Source organism: Heteronotia binoei, chromosome 2, assembly GCF_032191835.1.
Source record: "Heteronotia binoei isolate CCM8104 ecotype False Entrance Well chromosome 2, APGP_CSIRO_Hbin_v1, whole genome shotgun sequence".
NCBI classification, from domain to species: domain Eukaryota; kingdom Metazoa; phylum Chordata; class Lepidosauria; order Squamata; family Gekkonidae; genus Heteronotia; species Heteronotia binoei.
This window is the reverse complement of record NC_083224.1, coordinates 80,717,857-80,739,017: the sequence shown is the minus strand read 5'-3', so window position 1 is coordinate 80,739,017 and position 21,161 is coordinate 80,717,857. Positions and strand designations below refer to the sequence as shown.

The 21,161-nt window shown below is 44.1% G+C and overlaps 1 protein-coding gene across 1 annotated transcript; it reads left to right on the top strand.

Moving 5' to 3' along the window:
* Positions 1 to 2,658: 2,658 nt before the first annotated feature.
* On the top strand, positions 2,659 to 20,202 carry BYSL (bystin like). Its single transcript, XM_060231416.1, has 7 exons — positions 2,659 to 3,011; positions 4,501 to 4,663; positions 9,369 to 9,507; positions 9,948 to 10,081; positions 10,762 to 10,922; positions 18,833 to 18,935; positions 19,545 to 20,202. The coding sequence occupies exons 1-7, from the start codon at positions 2,696 to 2,698 to the stop codon at positions 19,891 to 19,893; spliced, it is 1,365 nt and encodes a 454-aa protein (XP_060087399.1). The 5' UTR covers positions 2,659 to 2,695; the 3' UTR covers positions 19,894 to 20,202.
* Positions 20,203 to 21,161: the final 959 nt, after the last annotated feature.

The window sequence follows — 21,161 nt, the reverse complement described above, 5'->3', positions numbered from 1 at the left end:
ACATCCTGAAAGGCGTGCCTTAAGAAGAAATTAGCACACAAGAATAGCTCTGCCTCCTGCTGGATCTAGTACAGTAAGAGCATCTTGTTTTACACAGTCCTCAAACAGAGGCTTCAAGGGGAGATAACTTCATCTCGTTCATAAATTCAGAACAATGGCCCCCACAGGGATGAATGGGGACATGGGATTCTTACCTCACTATTTTTCAATGTATCCGATGAAGTGTGCTTGTACACAAAAACTTATACCTTAGAGATCAAGAATTAAACTTTATTGGTCTTAAAGGTGCCACTGGACTGAACCTTTATTCTACTGCCTCAGACAAACACAGCTACCCACCTGAATATATTTTGCATTGGACCTTTGCATCCTGACTCAATCTTTGCAGCACCCCTCCTAGCTTCCAATTTAGATAGAAGGAAAAAGGGATCTCCATTCCCACTGTTATCTGATGAAGATAGATCCAGGTGGGCAACCTTTGTTCTGTTATCTGATTAAGTTAGCTTTGACTATGGAGAGCTTAGATGCAGCAAATCATGTGGGAAATTCAAGGAAAACCTCCCACGTTTTTCTGGGGGTTGTGTGTGTGAGAGAGAGAAGCGTAAATTTGGTGGAAAACTGAAAGATTAGATATGCAAATATCAAACATGATTTTACTGCCTTAGCATAATTTTAACTTAGATAAAATTGCAGCATTTGACATATTAACAGAATTAAAATTATAAATGTTTTCTATATGCAAAATTGTAAATATACTGAATACTTAAGAGAAAACTGTAAGCTGATGAACGTATGCTATTTTTGTACATGCACCTTAATTTGTGCTATCTGGTTAGAGAGAGCTCAGTTCTCAGTGGAATTTTCAGATTTTTCCTCTGAGGCTTTTTTGCAAATTCTGCCCTACCTCATGATTTTTTCCCCTTCCAGTAAGAAAGGGCAATAAGCTACTTGTTATCCAATTTGTGGGTATATGTGCACTTGGTTTTAGGGAATGATGAAAAGGTCAACCACAAGGCATACCCTGCCCCTGCCAGCATTACCCTCCTTAGGTAACAACACACTGATGGGGGGGGGGGGGCAAGGACCATTTGCTTCACCTCAATTGGAGCTAGAGCCTTTTTGGCCGTAGCTCTATTTTTGTGGAATGCACTTCCTAATGCAATTCAGGCCCTGCAGGACTTAGCTCAATTTCCCAGGCTTGCAAAATGAAACTATATCACCAAGTTTATGGGTAAGACCAGGGAGTTTTTATTTATACACTGCCTTCTGTTTCTTCCCCTCCCCTTTCTCCCCAGGAATCAGTGATGCAGTTATAAACCATTTGGTCAACAGTTTGAATTGTATGTATTGTTTTTGTTTTTAAACTACTTGTTTAAACTACTATATTGCAATCTCCTCTGAGCCTCACAATCCTGGGGGAGAGCAGAATATAAATCAAATAAATAAAAAAAAATAAAGTCAACCACTAGTAAGGTCAGAAGGGCAATAGACGGTTTACAGTTGCTGAAAAGCAATGAAAGATTTGCATGCACACCTCATGAAGATTACGTATTCTTCTAGGCTAAAAAAATGCATCTTGGATTAATGAGCTGTCTGTTTATAGAATAGACATCTTGATTTTAAATCAGTTTCACTCATTCAAAGAAAAAATATTTCATAGGAGTTTTTTTCACTACTCCCCCACTGACAAAAATTTCCCCACTGATTTTTTTAGTTGTTATTTCCCCAGCCTTCATACCTCTAAACTGGACTTGAATCTAGATCTCCTACTGCAGATCAATGTGGCTGCCCTCCTGAAACTATTGAATCCAGTAGCACTTTAGAGATCAAGGTTTTCAGGGTATGAACTTGGCCAGATACTAACACAGCTACCCTCTGAAACTGCCTCCCAAACTGTTTCACACCGACCAGTTGTTAGGGTGAGCCAACAAACAGCAAAGAAGCCAGGGCATTCCCATGCTGTTATTTTCTAGCACTGGTATTCAGCAGTGTACTGCCTATAGCTGTGAAGGTTCCTTTAGACTTAATAGCCTTTAATGCACCTCTCTTCCATTAAGTTAATCCCCTTTTAAAGCCATCTATACCAGTGGCCATCACCAAATTCCGAAAAATTGCAGAGGAATTACATCTGAGGTGAAAACATTCATTGCTGGATTTTGTGAAAACTTCATTCATTAGATGTCTGGATGAAGGAGCTACTAATAATAATTGTTAACATTATTGTCATTTATTAATAACATTTATGACTCATTAATATGAGCACATGAGGCTGCCTTATACTGAATCACACCCTTGGTCCATCAAGGTCAATATGGTCTACTCAGACTGGCTGCAGTTTTCCAAGGTCTTTCACATCACCTACTACTTATCTGGTCTTCAAGAAGTTACAACAGGCATTTTGCCTAACCCCCTCCCCCAGTCAAGCTACAAACAAATGCAGAAATCTTTTGTACGAAATTTAAAGTTCTCTCTTGTTTGTTTTTGTTGTCGATGTTAGCCCGGCTATTGGAAGTTTAACCTGGGCATTTTATTAGCATTGTTGTTGTAACTTAACCTCTATCTGGATAGAAACAGTATAGTATCTAAATAAAGAAGCGGGAGAGGTAAAAAGGCACCTGCGCCTTTAAGAAGAAAGCACTGTGCGCGAAGGGAGGAGCCTTTGAAATACAGCAGTCGCAAAGGTTGCACGTCGCGCATGCGCCTTTGCGGCTGTCTTCACATGTGTTTCTTTTTTTCGGAGGGGAGCATGCCTAAGGTTAAGCGGGCGAGGGGCTCTAAGGGGCCGGAGGGGAACGTTTCTCTGGCTGAACAGATTATCCAAGGAGAGTTAGTGAAGCCCATTACGCGCGTGAAAACAAGGGGTAAAGGGCAGGGCGGCGACGAAGAAGAGGATGGGTATGTAGATGAGAAGCTCTCCCGGAGGATCCTGGAGCAGGCGCGAATCCAGCAAGAGGAGCTGGAGGCCGAGCACGGCGCTAGCAGAGAAGAGTCAAAGAAAACGACTTTCCTGGGTGAGTACGAGAGAATACTGGCGAAGAATGGTCTGGATTAAGAAACAACAAGGAAGCGGTCCGGGAAGTAGCACAGCAGCTAGGCCCACGCCCTCTGTATCTTTTTTAGCAGGTCAAATTCAGAAGCTGTTCAGAAAGCAGTTGGAAAGCCACGCACTGTTAAGTATTTCTGCCAACTTCAGCTGAAAAGGTATTTCTGTATTCCCCGATAAATACTGCAATCTTAGCATCCCAGGTTTAGCCCCATTGAAACCAGTGGGGCTGATTGCTGAGTAAACATGACTAGGGCTGGGTTAAAAGGACTTCTTAAGCACCTTTATACCCAGTAGGGTTTTCAAGGCAAGAGACATTTGGAGGGGGTTTGCCACTGCCTGCTGCTGTGTAGCGACCCTGGACTTCCTTGGTGGTCTTCCATCCGGATACTAACCGGGGTTGGCCCTGCTTAGCTTCCAAGATCTGCTGAGATCAGGCTAGCCTGGACCACCCAGGTTAGGGCTGTTTGTATCATACTGATACATTTATCAGCATATATGTGCCTTGCATAGTTTGTAGTATAGTTTTGATAATGTTCTTGTATATGTAATCTGTTGCAGGATTTTGTTCTGATTGCTTAAAAGTTAATGTCTGTTGTTTGGTAGCCTGGGTTTTGCTATGGATTTGATCTCTGGCTTTTGACAACATGCAGCTTTTCAACCTTATTTCACTAGGAATAACAGCAGTGAACCCTTCAGGAACTCTGAGAGGGCAACCCTGAAGGATAGATAGTGCTTTGAAAAATAAAAGCGTTAGCAAAAATGATGAAATGTAAGGAGGTGAGGTGAGTAGCCTCACAGAGAGGATGCAGTTCTACGTCCCTGTAATTGTGCCTGAAATAAATAGTTTGTATTGAATGTCACAGGAAAATTCAGAGGTGTTTAATTTGGGGTATTTGCTGTGCATCAGTCCAGCTTGCTCATTGATTTATTGCAGAAGATCAACAAAGTAGATGTTAGCCCTGGCATTTTTCATAACTGGTGGACAGGGCCCCTCAAGCACTGGAAACAGAAGTGTCACATTGCTTGCACTGTGGCTCAGTAGTGGAGAGGGACTGTAGCTTACTGGTAGAGCATTTGCTTGACATGTAGAAGATCCTAGGCACAACCCCCAGTGTCTCCAGTTAAAAGGACCAAGCTATAGGTGATGTGAAAGACTTCTTCCTGCAATCCTGGAGGGCTGCTGCCAGTCAGAGAGGACAATACTGAACTTGATGGACCAAAACATTTGCTTCAGTATACGGCACCTTCATGTGTTCATGTGCCTGCTTTCATGTTGCTCACTTCCAGAGTGACGGGCCCTTTGCACATCATATAGTGGATGGAAATTCAAAGGACCGTTATACCATTACCTCCTTGAATGTTTTCTGAATCACCATTATTGATGGCAAGAATAACAGAGTGAGTTGCTTGAGTTGATAAAATGTCCAACCCTAATTTTAACTTTCTCTTTCTAGGACCTACATCAAAGGATGGAAATTCAGACACAGAGGATGATGAGTGGCCATCTCTGGAGAAAGCTGCAACCATGGCGAAAGGAGAGTGCTGTGAAGAGGTGACTGTGAATATGGAAGATGAAAAGGCTATTGAGATGTTCATGAACAAGAACCCACCATTGCGGTAAGTATCAGTGTACCATGGGCTTGTGTGTTCTTGAAAATTTACCATGTGTGACAAAATCTAAGTTGAATAAAAGTCTTCTGTGCATGTGTGTGTTTGTAGTGTTGACTGGTTTTGCTGAGACTAAATGAACTAAATCAGTGTTTTTGAAAATATGAAGCAGTCTCTGCATAGAATCAATCATAGAGTTGGAAGGAACTTCCAGGGTTAAACCCCCTGCACAGTGCAGGAAATTCACAAATACCTCCTCCACATACAGTACATAGAAGACACAAAAAGCTGGTGCAGAAAATGGAAATTTTCCCTGGTTACATCCTTTGTGAGTGTTCCTTCATCTGGGAAGCAGCAGTCTGTCCACCTAACACTCACATTGGACATAGAATCATAGAATTGAAAGGTATCTCCAGGGTTATCTAGTCCAACCCACAGTGCAGGAACTTCACAAATACCTCCCCTCCCCCACACATCCCTAGTGACCCCTGCTCCATGCCCAGAAGATGGCAGAACAAACAAACCCCTCCAAACAAACTGGCCTGGAGAAAAACTGCTGCCTGACCCCAGAGTGATGATCAGCAAATTTCTCTGGACATCTAAGAAAGGGTCACAAGAGCTAAGCACTGATGCAATCCTTCCTGCCCTCCCTCTCATGATCTGCCTAAGTTCACAAAATCAGTACTGCTGTCAGATGGCCACCTAGCCTCTGCTTTAAAAACCCCCCAAAGAAGGAGAGCCCACCACCTCCCGAGGAAGCCTATTCCACTGTGAAACCACTCTGTCAGGAAGCTCTTCCTAATGTTTAGCCAAAAACTCTTTTAATTTCAACTTGCTGGCTCTGGTCTGACTTTCTGGGGAAATAGGTAATAACTGCACCAACCTTTATAGGCTAAACATACCCAGCTCCTTCCACCTTTCCTCATAGGACTTGATCTCCAGACCCCTCACCATCTTCATTGTCCTCCTTTGGACATGTTCCAGCTTGTCTATATCCTTCTTAAATTGTGGTGCCCAAAACTGAATACAATAGTCTAGGAAAGGTCTAACCAGAGCAGAGTAAAGTGATCTCATCAATTCACATGATCTGGACTCTATACTTTTGTTGATACAGCCCAAGGTTGAATTTGCCTTTTTAGCCACAGCATCACTCTGCTGATTCATGTTTAGTGTATTGTCCACTAAAACTCTAGATCAGATTTCCCAAACTCCCCCCCCCACCATGGCCTGGTTATTTTTACATTTCTCCTTCGTGGTCCACTAAAATTCAGGAGTGGAGCCAGGAGACTTTGGGGGTGGAGCCGGGAGACAGGAATTATGTAATTTCCTGTGGTGTCACTTCCAGGTCAAGGGCCAAGTAATTTCACTTCCGGGGCACACGGAACCAAAACTCCACCTCTTCCTGTGATGTCACTTCCACCATACCTGCCTCTTCTCCTGAAGTAACTTTGTTTTCAGAAAAATCTCTCTGAAACTCATGCTGAGCCAAAACGGGGGTGGAAAGTGGACAGTCTGCAACTTTTTCATAAATTCCTAGGGTCCTCTCTTTCTACCCCCACACCTGTATGCACCTATCTGTTTGTTCTTCTCCAGCTTGCAAGCACTCCTAATGCCCATGTTCAATAGCTTGCACCACCTACACATCCCTTCCTCAACAGCACTGGCCAGTGTATGCAGTTGGGAGTGCTGTTGCCATTGCCATCAGGAACGCCAGCACTGTGTACCACCCACACTGGGCCCTGGCAGCTGCTCTACCTCAAAATATGCTGACAAACCCTGCTTCAAGCTACAACCAAACTTGCTTGGTTTCAAGAAAACCTTTTGACAGCTATTTTTCATCCTTTTCCTTGGCTGAAACACTGGGAAATTGCTGTGAAAGGTAGCAGAGAATTGTATGCAATTAATGAATTTCAAGTTATATGAAGTTCATACAAGCTTTTCTGCAGTTATGACAAAAAGGATATTTATGAGGGGCTTGCAGCTTTTTACTGGCTGTGTTTCTCATGCCTTTAAAAGCAACCTGTTGTGCAGATATTTAGCCAGTGAACTTCTTCAATCCTTTTTAATATCTATAGGAGGTGTTTAATTTTGGTACCAGACAGCTGTTAAAAGCAGGAACAGTAAAATAGTGCCAAGTTCATAGTACTACCACTTCCAGTGCTGTTGAAATATACAGCAGTAATCTGCAATAATCTCTTTCTGCCTCATACCTCTCACTCTTGCTCACTCACACAAATCTCATAGAAAGGCCAGCTGGCTCCAACTGGGGGTGCTAACTTTTCATTGGCAGAGCTGCTATGTCTGCAACAACAATATGATGAACAGAAAAGTTTCATCCAATAAAAATGGAAGGAAAGAAAAAAGGAAAGGAAAGAAGGAAAGGAAAGGAAAAGAAAAGAAAAGAAAAGAAAGCCATGGAAAGAAAGAACATAAGAGAAGCCATGTTGGATCAGGGCAGTGGGCCATCCAGTCCAAAATTCTCTCACACAATGCCTCCAAAGCACCAGAATATCCACCAGTGGGGCCAGGACACTAGAAGCCCTCCCACTGTTGCTCCCCTCCCCCCAGCACCAAGAATACAGACAGAGCACCACTTGCAGAGAGAGAGAGAGAGAGAAAGAAAGAGGGACAAAGAAAAAAACCTTACTATCAGATGATCCCAGCCAGCAACAATTCTGCCCAGGGGTTGTTTGGTAAAAAAAAAAAATAGCTACTGGAATGCCCACTATCCATCCCACCCGGCTGAAAAAAACATCCCCCCACTTTCTTTGCCACCCAGGCCTCCCGGGGAAATCTCCCCAAAAGAACATACTGCAAGGCACATGAAAGCTCATACCTTAAAGAACACTTCATGGGTCTAAAGTGCCAGTGGACTCCAGCTCTCTCAAACACTGGGAGTGGGGGAGAAGGAAGGAGAGGAAGTCCAGCTCCTCTATGCACAACACAGAGATGGGAGAAGGAAGCAAGCAAAACAGAACTTAGGCTTTGCAGCCTGTGTCAGTCTTCAAGGCTAGCTTTTCTCTGCACAACACAGACGGGAGAAGGAAGGAAGGAAAACGGAGCTCAGGCATTGCAGCCTGTATCAGCCTTCAAGGCTAGCTTTTCTCTGCACAGCACAGAGACGGGGGAAGGAAGGAAGGAAAACTGAACTCGGGCTTTGCAGCCTGTGTCAATCTTCAAAGCTAGCTTTTCTCTGCACAACAGAGAGGTGGGGGAAGGAAGCGGAGCAGAGCTCAGGCTTTGTTGGGGTGGGGCTAGCTTTGGCTTTTTTTGTGACCCAGTATTGAGGCTTCTGTGGCCTGGTGCTGGGTCACAACCCTGCAAATGGGAAATGCTGCCCTAGATCCTTTTCACACATACTACTGCCAACACAAGTACTACATATGACCCTATTTCTTGTATAGGTTATCTGTGAAAGTTCATGCTAATGTAAAACTTGGTGGTGGTGGTGGGGTTGCCTTTCTAACCCAATTAAAGCATGTTGTTGGGCTGCTATGTGAAAATATGTGCAAGGCTGAGGCCTTAGCATTTAATTTACTGGCTATCAGTCAGTGCCTTGATTTAGTCTAGATCTCTTTATGTGTTCCTGTTTTGTAATCTTTTCATTTACTGGCTGAAAAAAAATAACAATGACTGGTTTTACAACAGTTACACTTGACAAGCTTCAAAGAGGTACTTTCTTCACTCAGATGATGTCTCAGTGTATTCTGAGAGTTTGGGCTCGTTCAACTATGATAGTTGACAGATTCCTTCTACACAGTCCTCTGGTTCAAGTGTACCCAAGAGCACAAGGAGATGAACTGCTAGTTTTTGTGGGGCTGTGAACACGTGGCATAGGATGGCAGGGATTCTCATAATCTTGGTACCACTCTTGGAAACCACAAAATTAAGGACAGCACTGCAGTAGCACTTAGCCCTCAGTTCGCATATTAGTATTTGCTTGTTTTTGTTGAACCCTGCAAGGCAGGAGATAATTGCGTAGAAGGAATTCATCTTCACTAATTCATATGTGAGCAATTACAAGATATTGTAGCGGTTCTATCCCTTCTGTTTACAGTAACTGACACAGGGAATCAGCATTACTTCCTGAAATTCACAGTAAAATTTTGGTCCCCAGCAATGCTTTCAGTTAATTTGGGGGAGAGTTTTTCTTTTTTAGCCAGCAGATGGTGCTTTAGGCATTATGTCAATACTAGCTGCATTCAGTATATCATTGATAACTAGAGGCCCAACTCTTAATTGCATCTTAATTAGTATAGTGTATAGAAATGGTAGAAATAAATGCTTCTAGGAGCTTAGTGCATGATACCTACATGCTATTTATGGTGTTTTGGTAAATTAAGTATATAGCCTCCATAGTGTACAAAACCACATGTCTTTATGCAACATGGACTTAGGACTTCTTCCTCTTTGTCATTATTTATGCTTGTGACCTAGGTGCAAACCTAAGGAAGTCTGTTCAGAAGTATACCCATTTTATTCTCTGGGACTTGCTCCTATAAGAAGGTGTTCTTAGGACTGCTGCAGTTTAAATTGCAAATGGAAATCTTTGATGTTCAGTAAAAAGGTCTTTCACATGGGAGAGGTGGAACCTCCTCAGAACACAGATATTGCATCAAACTGTCTTATGGCTGCCTGTACAGTTAGGTTTGCTAATCGTATGGTTGAGAAGGTCCAAGGCTGGAAATGACTCCATTGTGTTTCCCTTTGATAGGCGCACCTTAGCAGACATCATCACAGAGAAGATCACAGAAAAACAAACGGAAGTAGAGACAGTGATGTCAGAAGTATCAGGTCGGCTCATGCCACAGCTTGACCCTCGTGTCCTAGAGGTCTATAAGGGTGTCAGAGAAGTAAGTGTAATACTGCTTTAGTGTAAGTGATTGTACATGTGATCAGATGGAGCTCAGACGGTGACAGTGATTGTTACAAAGATAAAACGGAGGAAAGGAGAAAGATATAAGCTGCTTTGGGTCTCTGTTGGCAAGAAAGGGAGGATATATACAAGATCTTGTATGAAAACACATTAAGAATAATTCAGGGATACTAGTGTTAATTTATTTTAATATTAACTTTAATTCCTCATATATTGTTTCAACCTATTAGTGTGAAACTCAGTCCTGATTCATATTTGTATTTTCAGAATATGCCAGATAATGCAATGCCCGGATGGCACAGAAGGCTGCTCCCCACCCACTCTGATTGTGATAAGATTAATATCCCTGAATGTTTCTTGGAATGAACAATCTTCCCTGTCAGTCTTTGGATCTAACCACTTATACATTTTTTAAAGGTTCTGTCAAAATACAGAAGTGGAAAACTGCCCAAAGCCTTCAAGATCATACCAGCATTATCCAATTGGGAACAGATCCTTTATATCACAGAACCAGAAACATGGACAGCAGCTGCCATGTACCAAGCAACCAGGTGGGGATGCTCTCATGTGATTCCTTTGCAGGTGATGGGTTGTATCATGCCACTGTGTTCCACTAATGATGATGCAGTCCACTGATTCAAGGGACTCTGATGGCAGGACATACCCTGCACCAACAGAATGTATGTTGCTCTTGACAGAATAAAACCCTCCAACTTCATGGAGCAAACCTGATTATGACAAACTTTTAAAATTAGTCATTCAAGCTCCACCTTTTTGAGCCAGAACCTGAAACTGAGCATGATGCTCAGGAGGTGTAGGGGAAAGCCACAAGGGAAAATGCATCCAATCATTGGTGCATGCTTTCTGACACAGGAGGGCTTTGGTTCCTCTTTCTCTATATGGCAAATACCGTATGGAACTCTGTTTTTAACATATAAGCTGTGTCATAAATGAATCTCCTCATAGATAGGGATGGCTTTTTAGACAATGATTTTAAGCATTGCCTCATTGTGGAAAACATCTTGCATATACATCTGAAAGGACATTCTGTACCTGAGGGATCATGCAGTATAAGGGCAAGACTGCAGATTTTGTGTGAATGTTCACACAGAACAGAATACATATCCAACAGAGGAGGTTTAGCAGTGACTGCTCCCCAGCCTTATTAACTTGCACGTATCATTATGCTTCCTTTTTTCTCTTCTGCCATCCACCTCTATTACTTCTCAAGAATATTTTCATCAAACCTCAAAGAGAAGATGGCTCAGAGGTTTTACAACTTGGTGCTACTCCCTCGAATCAGAGATGACATTGCTGAATATAAACGGCTCAATTTCCATCTTTACATGGCATTGAAGAAGGCCTTGTTCAAGCCTGGAGCCTGGTTCAAAGGTAGGAGGAACCTGAGAGTACAGTGCAATCAGATTGAAAGATGGAGGGTTGCCAGCTGGATTATTAGGTAGAGGGAACTTTGAGCATGCCTTTTTAAATGAGCTTTTTTTGTTAAATTTGTCATTGTGTAACTCCTGCTTATAAAAATTTACTGAATGGTCAGGAGTCAGGCTTACAGTGTCATTTTTCACCAAAAACGGAATGTCTTGCGTTTTGAGAGAACTCTGCCATGACTATTTGTGGAGCTAAGTTGTGTCTGGATCATTCATTTAATTTATTTATTTATTTTAAATATTTCTATGCTGCCTTTTCACCTAAACAGGGTCTACTGTTCAGCAAATATCAGATTTTCAGTGTTAAAACATCAACAAATTAAAACAGTATTTAAAATAGAAGTGTATGTAAAATATTTAAACTATTTAAAAAAACACACACAACACCAAAACCAGGGAGAAGTGTCAGTAACAGCTAATGGGGAGAACACCAAATCAAACAAAAAGGTCTTCATCAGTTCATGGGAAACAACAGTATAGGGAGAAGAATCTCCCCCTGGGAAAGAAGTTCCAAAGTTTTGGTTCCATGATCGATATGGCCCTTTCTTGGGTCGCCACCTATCTAGCCTCACATGGTGAGAGCACCAAAGTACTGTCGGAGCGGGAGTAGCAGAGTGAGGGAGATGACTTGCCCGACACAGGGCTTCAGGAAAGAAAATCAGGCAGACACGTGCAACTAGTGCCAAAAGGTGTATTAACATATATACACAACAAGTGCTCTCTTGTGCAGTCTATACAATATCACCTCCACGGACAAAGTGCTTCGCCTAACCACCATCTCACAGGGAGAGACCTGTGTGATGCACACACAGATCATATATAGTCCAAGCAGCCAATCCTGGCCGTGCTGACTCAGCAGATTGCATCACTTGGCTTCTGCCGGCTCAAGCCGGTCTGCTGATCAGGTCACTGTGACCTAGCCTGGCAGCTAGATCACCAGCTGTCATATTGTAGCTGTCAGACTGGGTTTATGTAGATTCTTGCTCCAACACACCTCCTAATCTATTTAAACCCAGTATACCCAAACACTTTACACAGTTTTCATGTTCACTTGCAGTTAAACATTTCGTGAATATATCAGCGGCATTCTCATCCGATGTACACTTTATTATTTTTATGAGGTTTTTAGCCGCTGCTTCCTTCACATTTTGGTACCTGATAAGTATATGCTTGCTTTTCCCTCGAGCAGCTTGGTTCTCCGTCAGTTCTTTGGCTGCTGAGTTGTCAGTATATACTGAAACTGGCAAATTTACAGGTATGCTAAAGTCCCTCATCAGTTGTACTGCCCACTCTAGGTTAAGTACACATTCGTTTATGGCACCGTACTCTGCCTCACACGTGCTACATGCCACCAGGGTCTGCTTGGTGGCTTTCCATACTACTAGGGCATCTCCCAGAAATATTCCAATTCCTGTGGTTGATTTTGCCTTGGGCCGGTCCCCCCAGCTTGCGTCAGCATAGGCGCGTAGTTCAGGTTTTTCTCCTACTCTGAGGGATAGCTTACGTTCTATTGTGCCGCTGAGGTAACGTAGTACTCTTTTAGCCGCCACCCAATCTTTGTGGTGGGGTTCAGCATTTTTCTGGCACAATATATGTACCGCATAGCTGATATCTGGCCTGGTCCAGCACGCTAGGTGCAATAAGGACCCGATCAGGGACTGGTATAATGGTACATTCTTGAATATCTCACCTTCAGGTTCCTTGCTATAACCTGTGGTCATGGGTGTTTGCACACTGCTAGCTTCGTTCATACCATACTGAGCTAGCAGCGCTCTCACTTTGTTGCTCTGGGACAGTTCAAAACAACCATCGGCCCTCCTCGCTATTTCCACCCCTAAGTAGTAGCTCACTGGCCCCAGGTGCTTGATAGTGAACAGCTTACTGGCTGTTTCTTGAAACCATGCTAATTGTTGGTTGGAGTCCACTAAGACAATCAGATCGTCCACAAAGATGAGGACTATCATTCTGGACTCTCCCACCACCCTGCTAAACATGCAAGGGTCTGCCAGATGCTGGTTGAATCCTACTTTCATTAATGCTGACTTCAAACACTTGTACCATGCGTGTCCGGCTTGTTTCAAACCATACAAGGCTTTGTTCAGTTTTAACACACCACTCCCACCATCAAAACCGGGGATTTGTTCCATAAACAGCTCCTGGTCTAAGGGGGAGTTCAAATAGGCTGTCTCGAAGTCAAAGTGATGGGCTTGTTGCCCCGTACTTCCAGCCTTACACAATGCTGCCCTGAGGGTTTCAGCTTTTAAAGTGGGGGCAAACACTTGCTGATAATCCACTCCCTTCCTTTGGCTGAACCCTCTGGCCACTAACCTGGCCTTTCGTTGCACGGCTCCGTTTGCGTCTTTCTTTAACCGGTAGGTCCACCTACAGGAGATAATGTTCCGGTTGCCTGGCCTTAGCACCTCAGTAAACACTCTGTTTTTCAGCAAGGAATCATATTCCTTCTGCATTGCGGCAAACCATGCTAGCCTTTCTTTACTACCTAGCTTCAGCACCTCCTCGTATGTTTCCGGTTCAGGGGTGCTGACTTGGTTTGCACTTGGGAACCCGTATCTATCAGGAGGGATGCCTTTTGTGGCTCTAGCCGACACCCGTGGCCCTGTGCCAGGATTCGGCTCACCTTCTCCAGCCCCACTGGGTGCCACCTCCTGGGCTGGGCTTCTGGGCTGCGCTCCAACATTCTTATCGGTACTTGGCAGCATTCCCAGGTCTCTTTCCGTAGAGTGCAATCTTGCCCAGCTGGACTCACTAAATCCAGCGGACCTACTAAAGGTTAGCTTCGCCCGCTTATCACAAAAGCGATATGATTTGGTTTCTGGCTGGTAGCCCAGAAAGGTTAGGCTCACTGCCCGGTCACCTCCTTTCCTTCTATGTTTCAGAGGAATATTCACCCAGGCTTGGGTTCCAAATACCCTCAGAAAGCTCAAATCTGGGCAGTGGTTATATAGCCGCTTATAAGGCAAATCATTTACAGGCTTACACCAAACCCTATTATGTACGTATGCCGAGCAATGCATCGCTTCCGCCCAATAACGAATTGGCAGCTTTGCATCCTCGAGCATGCTGTGCATTAATGTTTGTAACACGGCGCCTGTTCGCTCGGATAGCCCATGTTCTTGGGGCGTTGCCGGGTTCGTCAGACGGTGGGCAATGCCCTTGTTCTCCAGCCAACGTTTCATCTGGTTAGATAAGAATTCCCCCCCTCTGTCGGTTTGTACAGCTAGGAGATTAACCCCTAATTGTCTCTCCACTGCTTTGACCCACTTGGTGAATGTCTTATACACCTCAGACTTATGCACCATGGTGAAAACCCACGCGTACCTCGTGTGGTCGTCGGTGGCCACCAAGCAGTATCTCCTCCCCGACAGACTCTTTGGCAATGGGCCAATAACGTCTAAATGGACTAGTTCCAGGGCTCGTGTGCTTTCCCTTGAGCTTTCTTTAGCAACAGCACACGCCTTGCTTTTGGTCTTCTTGCAGACCTGGCAATCCAAGTAACATTTGCAAGGATTTACTTTCAAACTAGGCACAAGCTCCAGGGTTTTCTTTAACGCCCTAAATCCGCAGTGCCCAAGTCTCCTATGGAGCAAATGTATACAATTATTGTGCACAGGCTCATTCGACACCTGAGCCACCTGGGCACAATCACTCTGGACCACATACAGTTTACCTTCCCTCTTTCCTGTCACAAGCAACTTTCCCCCACCTCCCAGGATTTTGCAGCAGGTTTTCTCAAATCTCACCTGGTATCCCTGGTCAAACAGTGTGCTAACACTCAACAGGTTAGACTGCAGTGAGGGTACATACAACACATTTTGCAACATACATTTCAGTGCAGGAAATTCCACATTGCCTGAGCAAACAGAATTGGCAGTGGTCCCATCAGCCAATCTCACATACTTATGCTCAGGACTGTCAATGTTTTTCAACAACTCCTTCTCGCAGCAGAGATGGCTCGTTGCCCCGGAGTCTAAAATCCAAGCAGACCCTGTGCTCTCTACTGCAGACGTGACCAGCCGGGTTGCTTCCTCACACGGGCTGGCGGTCCTCCGCTCTCGCCGCACACGCCCCCGCCTCTTCTCCCTCTCAGGGCAAGCTCGGAGCAGGTGCTGCGACGACCCGCATCCATAGCAGCGACGGACTGCAAACGCAGTCGGCTCCACTTCCTCCACCTTCGGACGCCTGCCAGCAGCAAAAGCTGGCTCATTCTTGGCTGTCTTCCCGGACACACCGATAACAGCACGCTGCCCAGCCGACACCCCCGGACAGCTCACGGCCGCAATTCTCTCTTGGAAGTCAAGCAGGTGGGCACAGACGTATTCCATGGTCAGGGTCGCTACGTCCACCGTCTCCAGAGAAGTTATCAGGGGAGTGTACTCAGGTGGCAACGACGACAGCAAAATGTACACTCTGTCGTCTGGAGCTACAGTCTTGCCTCTTGCCTCCAGCTCAACGAAACAGTCCGTTAGCCGTTTGATGTGATCTTTCACACACCCTCCAGCCGGCATAACGGTGCGGAACATCCTCCTTGTCAAGGCCATGAGGGAACCAGCAGTGGTGCTAACATGCACCGCACTCAACGCGTCCCAGGCAGCCTTGGGAGTGTCCTTCCCTCGCACATAAACCAGCTGGTCATCTCCTATAGATAGCACTATGTTGGCCAGTGCCTTATCCGATAACACAGTCTCGGCAGGAGATAAGTCAGCAGGGGGGTTACTCACGAACAGCCATTGCCCTTCACGCTTGAGGTAGTGTTGCATTCTCAGGCTCCACACCGCGTAGTTGGCTGAGGTGAGCTTCTCAACGGCTACTCCAAGCTGTTGCTGAGCCATCGTGCCGACTCCTCCTCACAGCTGGCTGCCGACGTCCCTCTGGCTCTCAAACAGAGAACGGTGGTGCTTCTGTGTCCTTCACCGGCGTTCCTCGCCTCCGGCTCTTTCCAAACTCACAGTCAGCTCAACTCTCAACTCTCTCCTCCGCGCAGCGGAACCGCCCTGGGCCCATAACCCTGTCGGAGCGGGAGTAGCAGAGTGAGGGAGATGACTTGCCCGACACAGGGCTTCAGGAAAGAAAATCAGGCAGACACGTGCAACTAGTGCCAAAAGGTGTATTAACATATATACACAACAAGTGCTCTCTTGTGCAGTCTATACAATATCACCTCCACGGACAAAGTGCTTCGCCTAACCACCATCTCACAGGGAGAGACCTGTGTGATGCACACACAGATCATATATAGTCCAAGCAGCCAATCCTGGCCGTGCTGACTCAGCAGATTGCATCACTTGGCTTCTGCCGGCTCAAGCCGGTCTGCTGATCAGGTCACTGTGACCTAGCCTGGCAGCTAGATCACCAGCTGTCATATTGTAGCTGTCAGACTGGGTTTATGTAGATTCTTGCTCCAACAAGTACAGCCTCAGAAGATAATGAGAGTAGATTAGTATGTTCATATAGGGAGTAGGCAGTCCTTCAGGTTGACTACTGTGGAATCATAAGACCAGCTCTTTAAAGATAGCTGTAAAGGTGATGATCTGTAATGCATGCCAAAGAAAATGATTGTGAGGCTAAGAGACTAGTGGTTGTAGAAATTAAGTTGTTAATAGTCCTATCCTAAGTAAAGTTATACTCTTCTAAACCTATTTTCAGTGGGTTTAGAGCAGTGTAACTGCTTAGGATTCTACTGTACATTAGAGCCAGTCAGCGCAGATGAATTCACACTATCAGGGTAGAATTTCAACAGTGCTGAGAAGAGATTATTGATTGTGAAAGTGAATATGAAAAGAAGGGAACTGGTAAGAAGACAGGAAGGAGATGAGGAAAAAAAGCAGATCTGGCAATAACAGAGTGAATCAGGTAAAGTGATGATTGCGCTCCCTGTCTAGCAAGGTTTCAGTGCACACAGAAAATTATAGATTGTATTAATTCTGTAATATCATCCTTCTTTACTGAGCTGAAGAAACTGAAAAAGGTAGGTTGAGGTGCGTGAGGTGCTAAAACTAATATGAAGGCCCTGGAAAATAAAATGAGGGAAATAGTTGGGTTCATAGTTGGGATTTCCAAATGGATGTTGGAGTGGAAAGAGGGAAGATGGTGCGGGGGGCAACTGACCTTGCAAGCCTCTGAGTTGTTGGTTCCTGATATCCTGGTTCCTTATACAAAGAGTGATTACAAATAATAGCCAAACTAGACTTTGGTAGTGGCAGCTCCAGTTCTTGAAATATCTGTCTTAATCTACAGAAAACAAAGATGTATTTGGGTTGTCTGATTTAGAGGGAGGAAAGATGAGGACCCTCTCTATATTCACCACCTCTATAATTGAGTAAATTATAGTTGAACAAGCTAAGTGCCTGTGGCATTTTTCTTTTAACCAGTCTTCAGTACCAGAAAGGAGTCTGCTGGGATAACACTGCCTAAGGGGAAGTGCTGCAGAATGAGAGTTTAGTTTCCCTGAAGCAAGCACCTCTTTAGCTCTTTAAATCAGATCTCCAACATGGGATCAGGGCTAACTAATCTTTACATAAAATGGAGTGTACTGTATTTGCCTGGTATGAGTTACTCATAGAGGTATGTTAAAAACCTCCAAAATTGTATTTTTTTGGTTCAGATCATGTCAGACATGAATTTTTTTGGTATTTCTGAAAAATCCCAAATCCCGATACTGGTTTGGTATTTGGATCTGGGTTTTTTTGGAAATTCCAAATTATTTTGAGTCCGATAGACCTGAGAAGAAAAATACCAATTTTAAAAAGTCAGCCGCACCCTGGGCTCCCTTGGCTTTTCCTGTGGTTCAGTTTAAACTGCTGCAGGAGAAGCTAGCCCTAGAATCTGTGTTAGGGAAACAAGAGAGGTGGGCTTCTGCTGATCCTCTCTTGCAGCTCTCAGCTCTCACTGCCCTGGCTGCTCCTGGGCTGGCTCCTCTTGCAGCTGGGAAAAAAGCTGGGAAAATAACTAAAATGAAAAATGAAAAAATGGCTTTATTTGGACTTAGCTATACAGATAGCCAAACAGATTCTCTGATTTGTATTCTGGTGAATTATTTTTCAGATACTTTTTTGGCTCGGTTTATGCCAAATGCACACCTCTAGTTACTCATTTAGACTTGGAAGCATTATTCAATTTGCTTTACTGAAGAAGAGAGAGCCAGGCTGGTGTAGTGGTTAAGTGCGCAGACTCTTATCTTGGAGAACTAGGTTTGGTTCCCCATACCTCTACATGCACCTACTGATGTGACCTTGGGTCAGCCACAAGTGCTTTCAGAGCTGTCCTGCTTGAGAGCTGTTCTGGGAGAGCTCTTTCAGTCCCACCTCCCTTACAGGGTGTCTGTTGTGGGGAGAGGAAGGGAAAGGAGATTGTAAACCACTTTGAGATTCCTTCAGGTAGTGAAGGGCAGGGTAATGAAAGGCAGGGTATAAATCCAATCTCTTCTTCTAAATGTTTTCCAGCTGTGCTGTGGTATTCACTATCTAGAAATCAAATATAACAAAATCTGTTTTCGAAGACACTACATTGTGTAGTGTCTTGGAACACAGATTTTGTTATATTTGATATCTACAATTTGTAGCATCTTAGAACAAATGTTGTTATATTTGATTTCTAGATATTTTTCTGTGCTCTCCAATTTGATCGATAGCGATATTCATTATGCCTGCATTTTCATGCTCTGGAGTACTTACAATATACCTGGGAGTTACATATATTATTGTTCTGGCAGATATTTCAGATGCCAAACTATGTTGCTGCTGAGGCTTTAAAAAATAATTTTAGCTCTAATGTCACGTTAATCAGTTTTGTAAAGTTTGAAAGATACATAACTTTTAACCATTGCTGCCTTTTTTCCAGGAATCCTTATCCCCTTGTGTGAATCAGGAACATGTACACTGAGGGAAGCCATAATTGTGGGCAGCATTATTACACAGTGCTCTATCCCTGTTCTTCATTCTGGGTAAGGAAGAGGGGGACTGGGCTAATTTGAGGATGGAAGGGAACTAAAACTGGAATTAGAGGATAACCATCTTTTCATGTCTCTCTGGTTTTCTTGGGTCAAAAAAGTTTTGAAGGCCAGTGTGGTATCTTTGGAGGTATCCTACTCTGTTGCATGTTGTTCCTGCTATAGAATATTTTCAGAAGGCATGCTAAAGTGATAGCATGAATACAAAAGCAACTGTGTAGAACATACCTGCTATTTTAGGGGCATTCTCTTAAAATATTTTGTTTTTCTGACACCTTTTCTCTGTTCATTTTGACACCTTGATGATTAGTTTGTGAGCTGGGAGCCAGCTTGGTGTAGTGGTTAAGAGTGGCAGACTCTGATCTAGAGAACCAGGTTCGATTCCCCACTGCTCCACATGAAGTCAGCTGGACAACCTTGGGTCAGTCACAGTTCTCTCAGCCCAAAAAACAAACCTAGGTTGCCACAGAAAGAAGTAGCGTTTCAGGCTTCCAGACATCTTTGGATCTCCTGGCTATACTACACCCACTGCCATACAATAATTAATTAATTAGTCTGTGAGCTTCAGCAACCTTCTTCTGTGTTGTCTTCTAATCTCCACAGGGCTGCTATGCTAAAGATCGCTGAGATGGAGTACAGTGGTGCCAACAGCATTTTCCTTCGCCTACTCATTGACAAGAAGTATGCCTTGCCCTTCCGTGTTGTAGATGCGCTCGTCTTCCATTTCCTAGCTTTCCGGACAGACCAACGCACCTTGCCTGTTCTTTGGCACCAGTGTCTCTTGACTTTTGTTCAGCGTTACAAAGAAGACCTCTCCTCAGAGCAAAAGGAAAGCCTCTTGGAGCTGCTCAGATTCCAGAGCCATCTCCAAATCTCCCCAGAGATCCGCAGGGAACTGGTGAATTCTAAGTGTCGAGATGTGGAGGGAATGCAGCCTGAGGCAATGGAATGATTCGAAGATATGGAAAAAGAGCTTATTTCCCTTGAATGTTTTAGGTGTGGTGACTTTGCTTATAGTGGGGCTTCAAGGAGAAGAAGGCAGCTGAGTTGCTTTTGCAGCTGTAGCAAATTGTTGAGTGAACATGTTTAAATCTCTGTTTGACAAGTTTGAGAGATTTGTTTACAGTTGCAAAGGTGGAAGCATTTGTAACTTTCTTTCAGCTTGAATACCCTTTTGTATTGGTATGGGTCCCTTTTAGAGGCTGGGATTCCTGTCCCCACCCTTCCCCCAATTATTAAACCCCTTCCTGGTAGAATTATACAATTCTCTGGCTTTTTGGACAGCAAAGGCTGCAATTACATTTTTCCCCTTTTGAGATATTGGTGGATGGATGCTTTAATCATAGAATCATAGAGTTGGAAGGGGCCATACAGACCATCTAGTCCAACCCTCTGCGTGCTTTAACAAAGTTAAAAAAAATGAATATGCTTTAACAAAGTTAAAACAAATGAACACGCTTTAAGAAAGTTGGCAAGCCTAGTTCCTGTGGCTTGCATTCCCTCCTCCCCCCAGCTTCTAGGTATGCATTTCCCAAAATACCTTGAGGTCCAATCCTGAGGATAAACTGCTGGGACACCTAATCTGATGCCATCCTTAGTAATTTAACAGTGCAATCCTAAGAAAAGTAGTATCCTGTTATATCCATTGAAGTCATTGGCCATAGAAGGGTATAACACTTTTTAGGATTGCATTGTAGTCCCCATGTACTGATTAAAACTGTAACATTGGCACATGAAGTAAAACAACAGTGTTACCAAAAGGCAGGTCTCTTAATTATTTGGGGGAATTTAACTCTTAAAGAGACCTGCTTAATGAGTGAAAGGTAACTGCAGAGATCTCCAGCAAAGTTTGTGGGGATTTTTTCCCTTGAGAAACTCTCAGACAACCCAGGCAGATGTTGAAGAGAGCCAGTTTGGTGTAGTGGTTAAGTGCATGAACTCTTATCTGGGAGAATCAGGTTTGATTCCTCCCTCCTCCATTTGCACCTGCTGAAATGGCCTTGGGTCAGCCATAGCTCTGGCAGAGGTTGTCCTTGAAAGAGCAGCTGCTGTGAGAACCCTCTCAGCCCCACCCACCTCACAGGGTGTCTGTTGTGGGGGAGGAAGATAAAGGAGATTGTGAGCTGCTCTGAGATTCCGGGTAGAGGGCAGAATATAAATCCAATGTTGTCGTCGTCTTGAACTGATGGTATTTTTATTGAGACATAATAGATGGTAAAA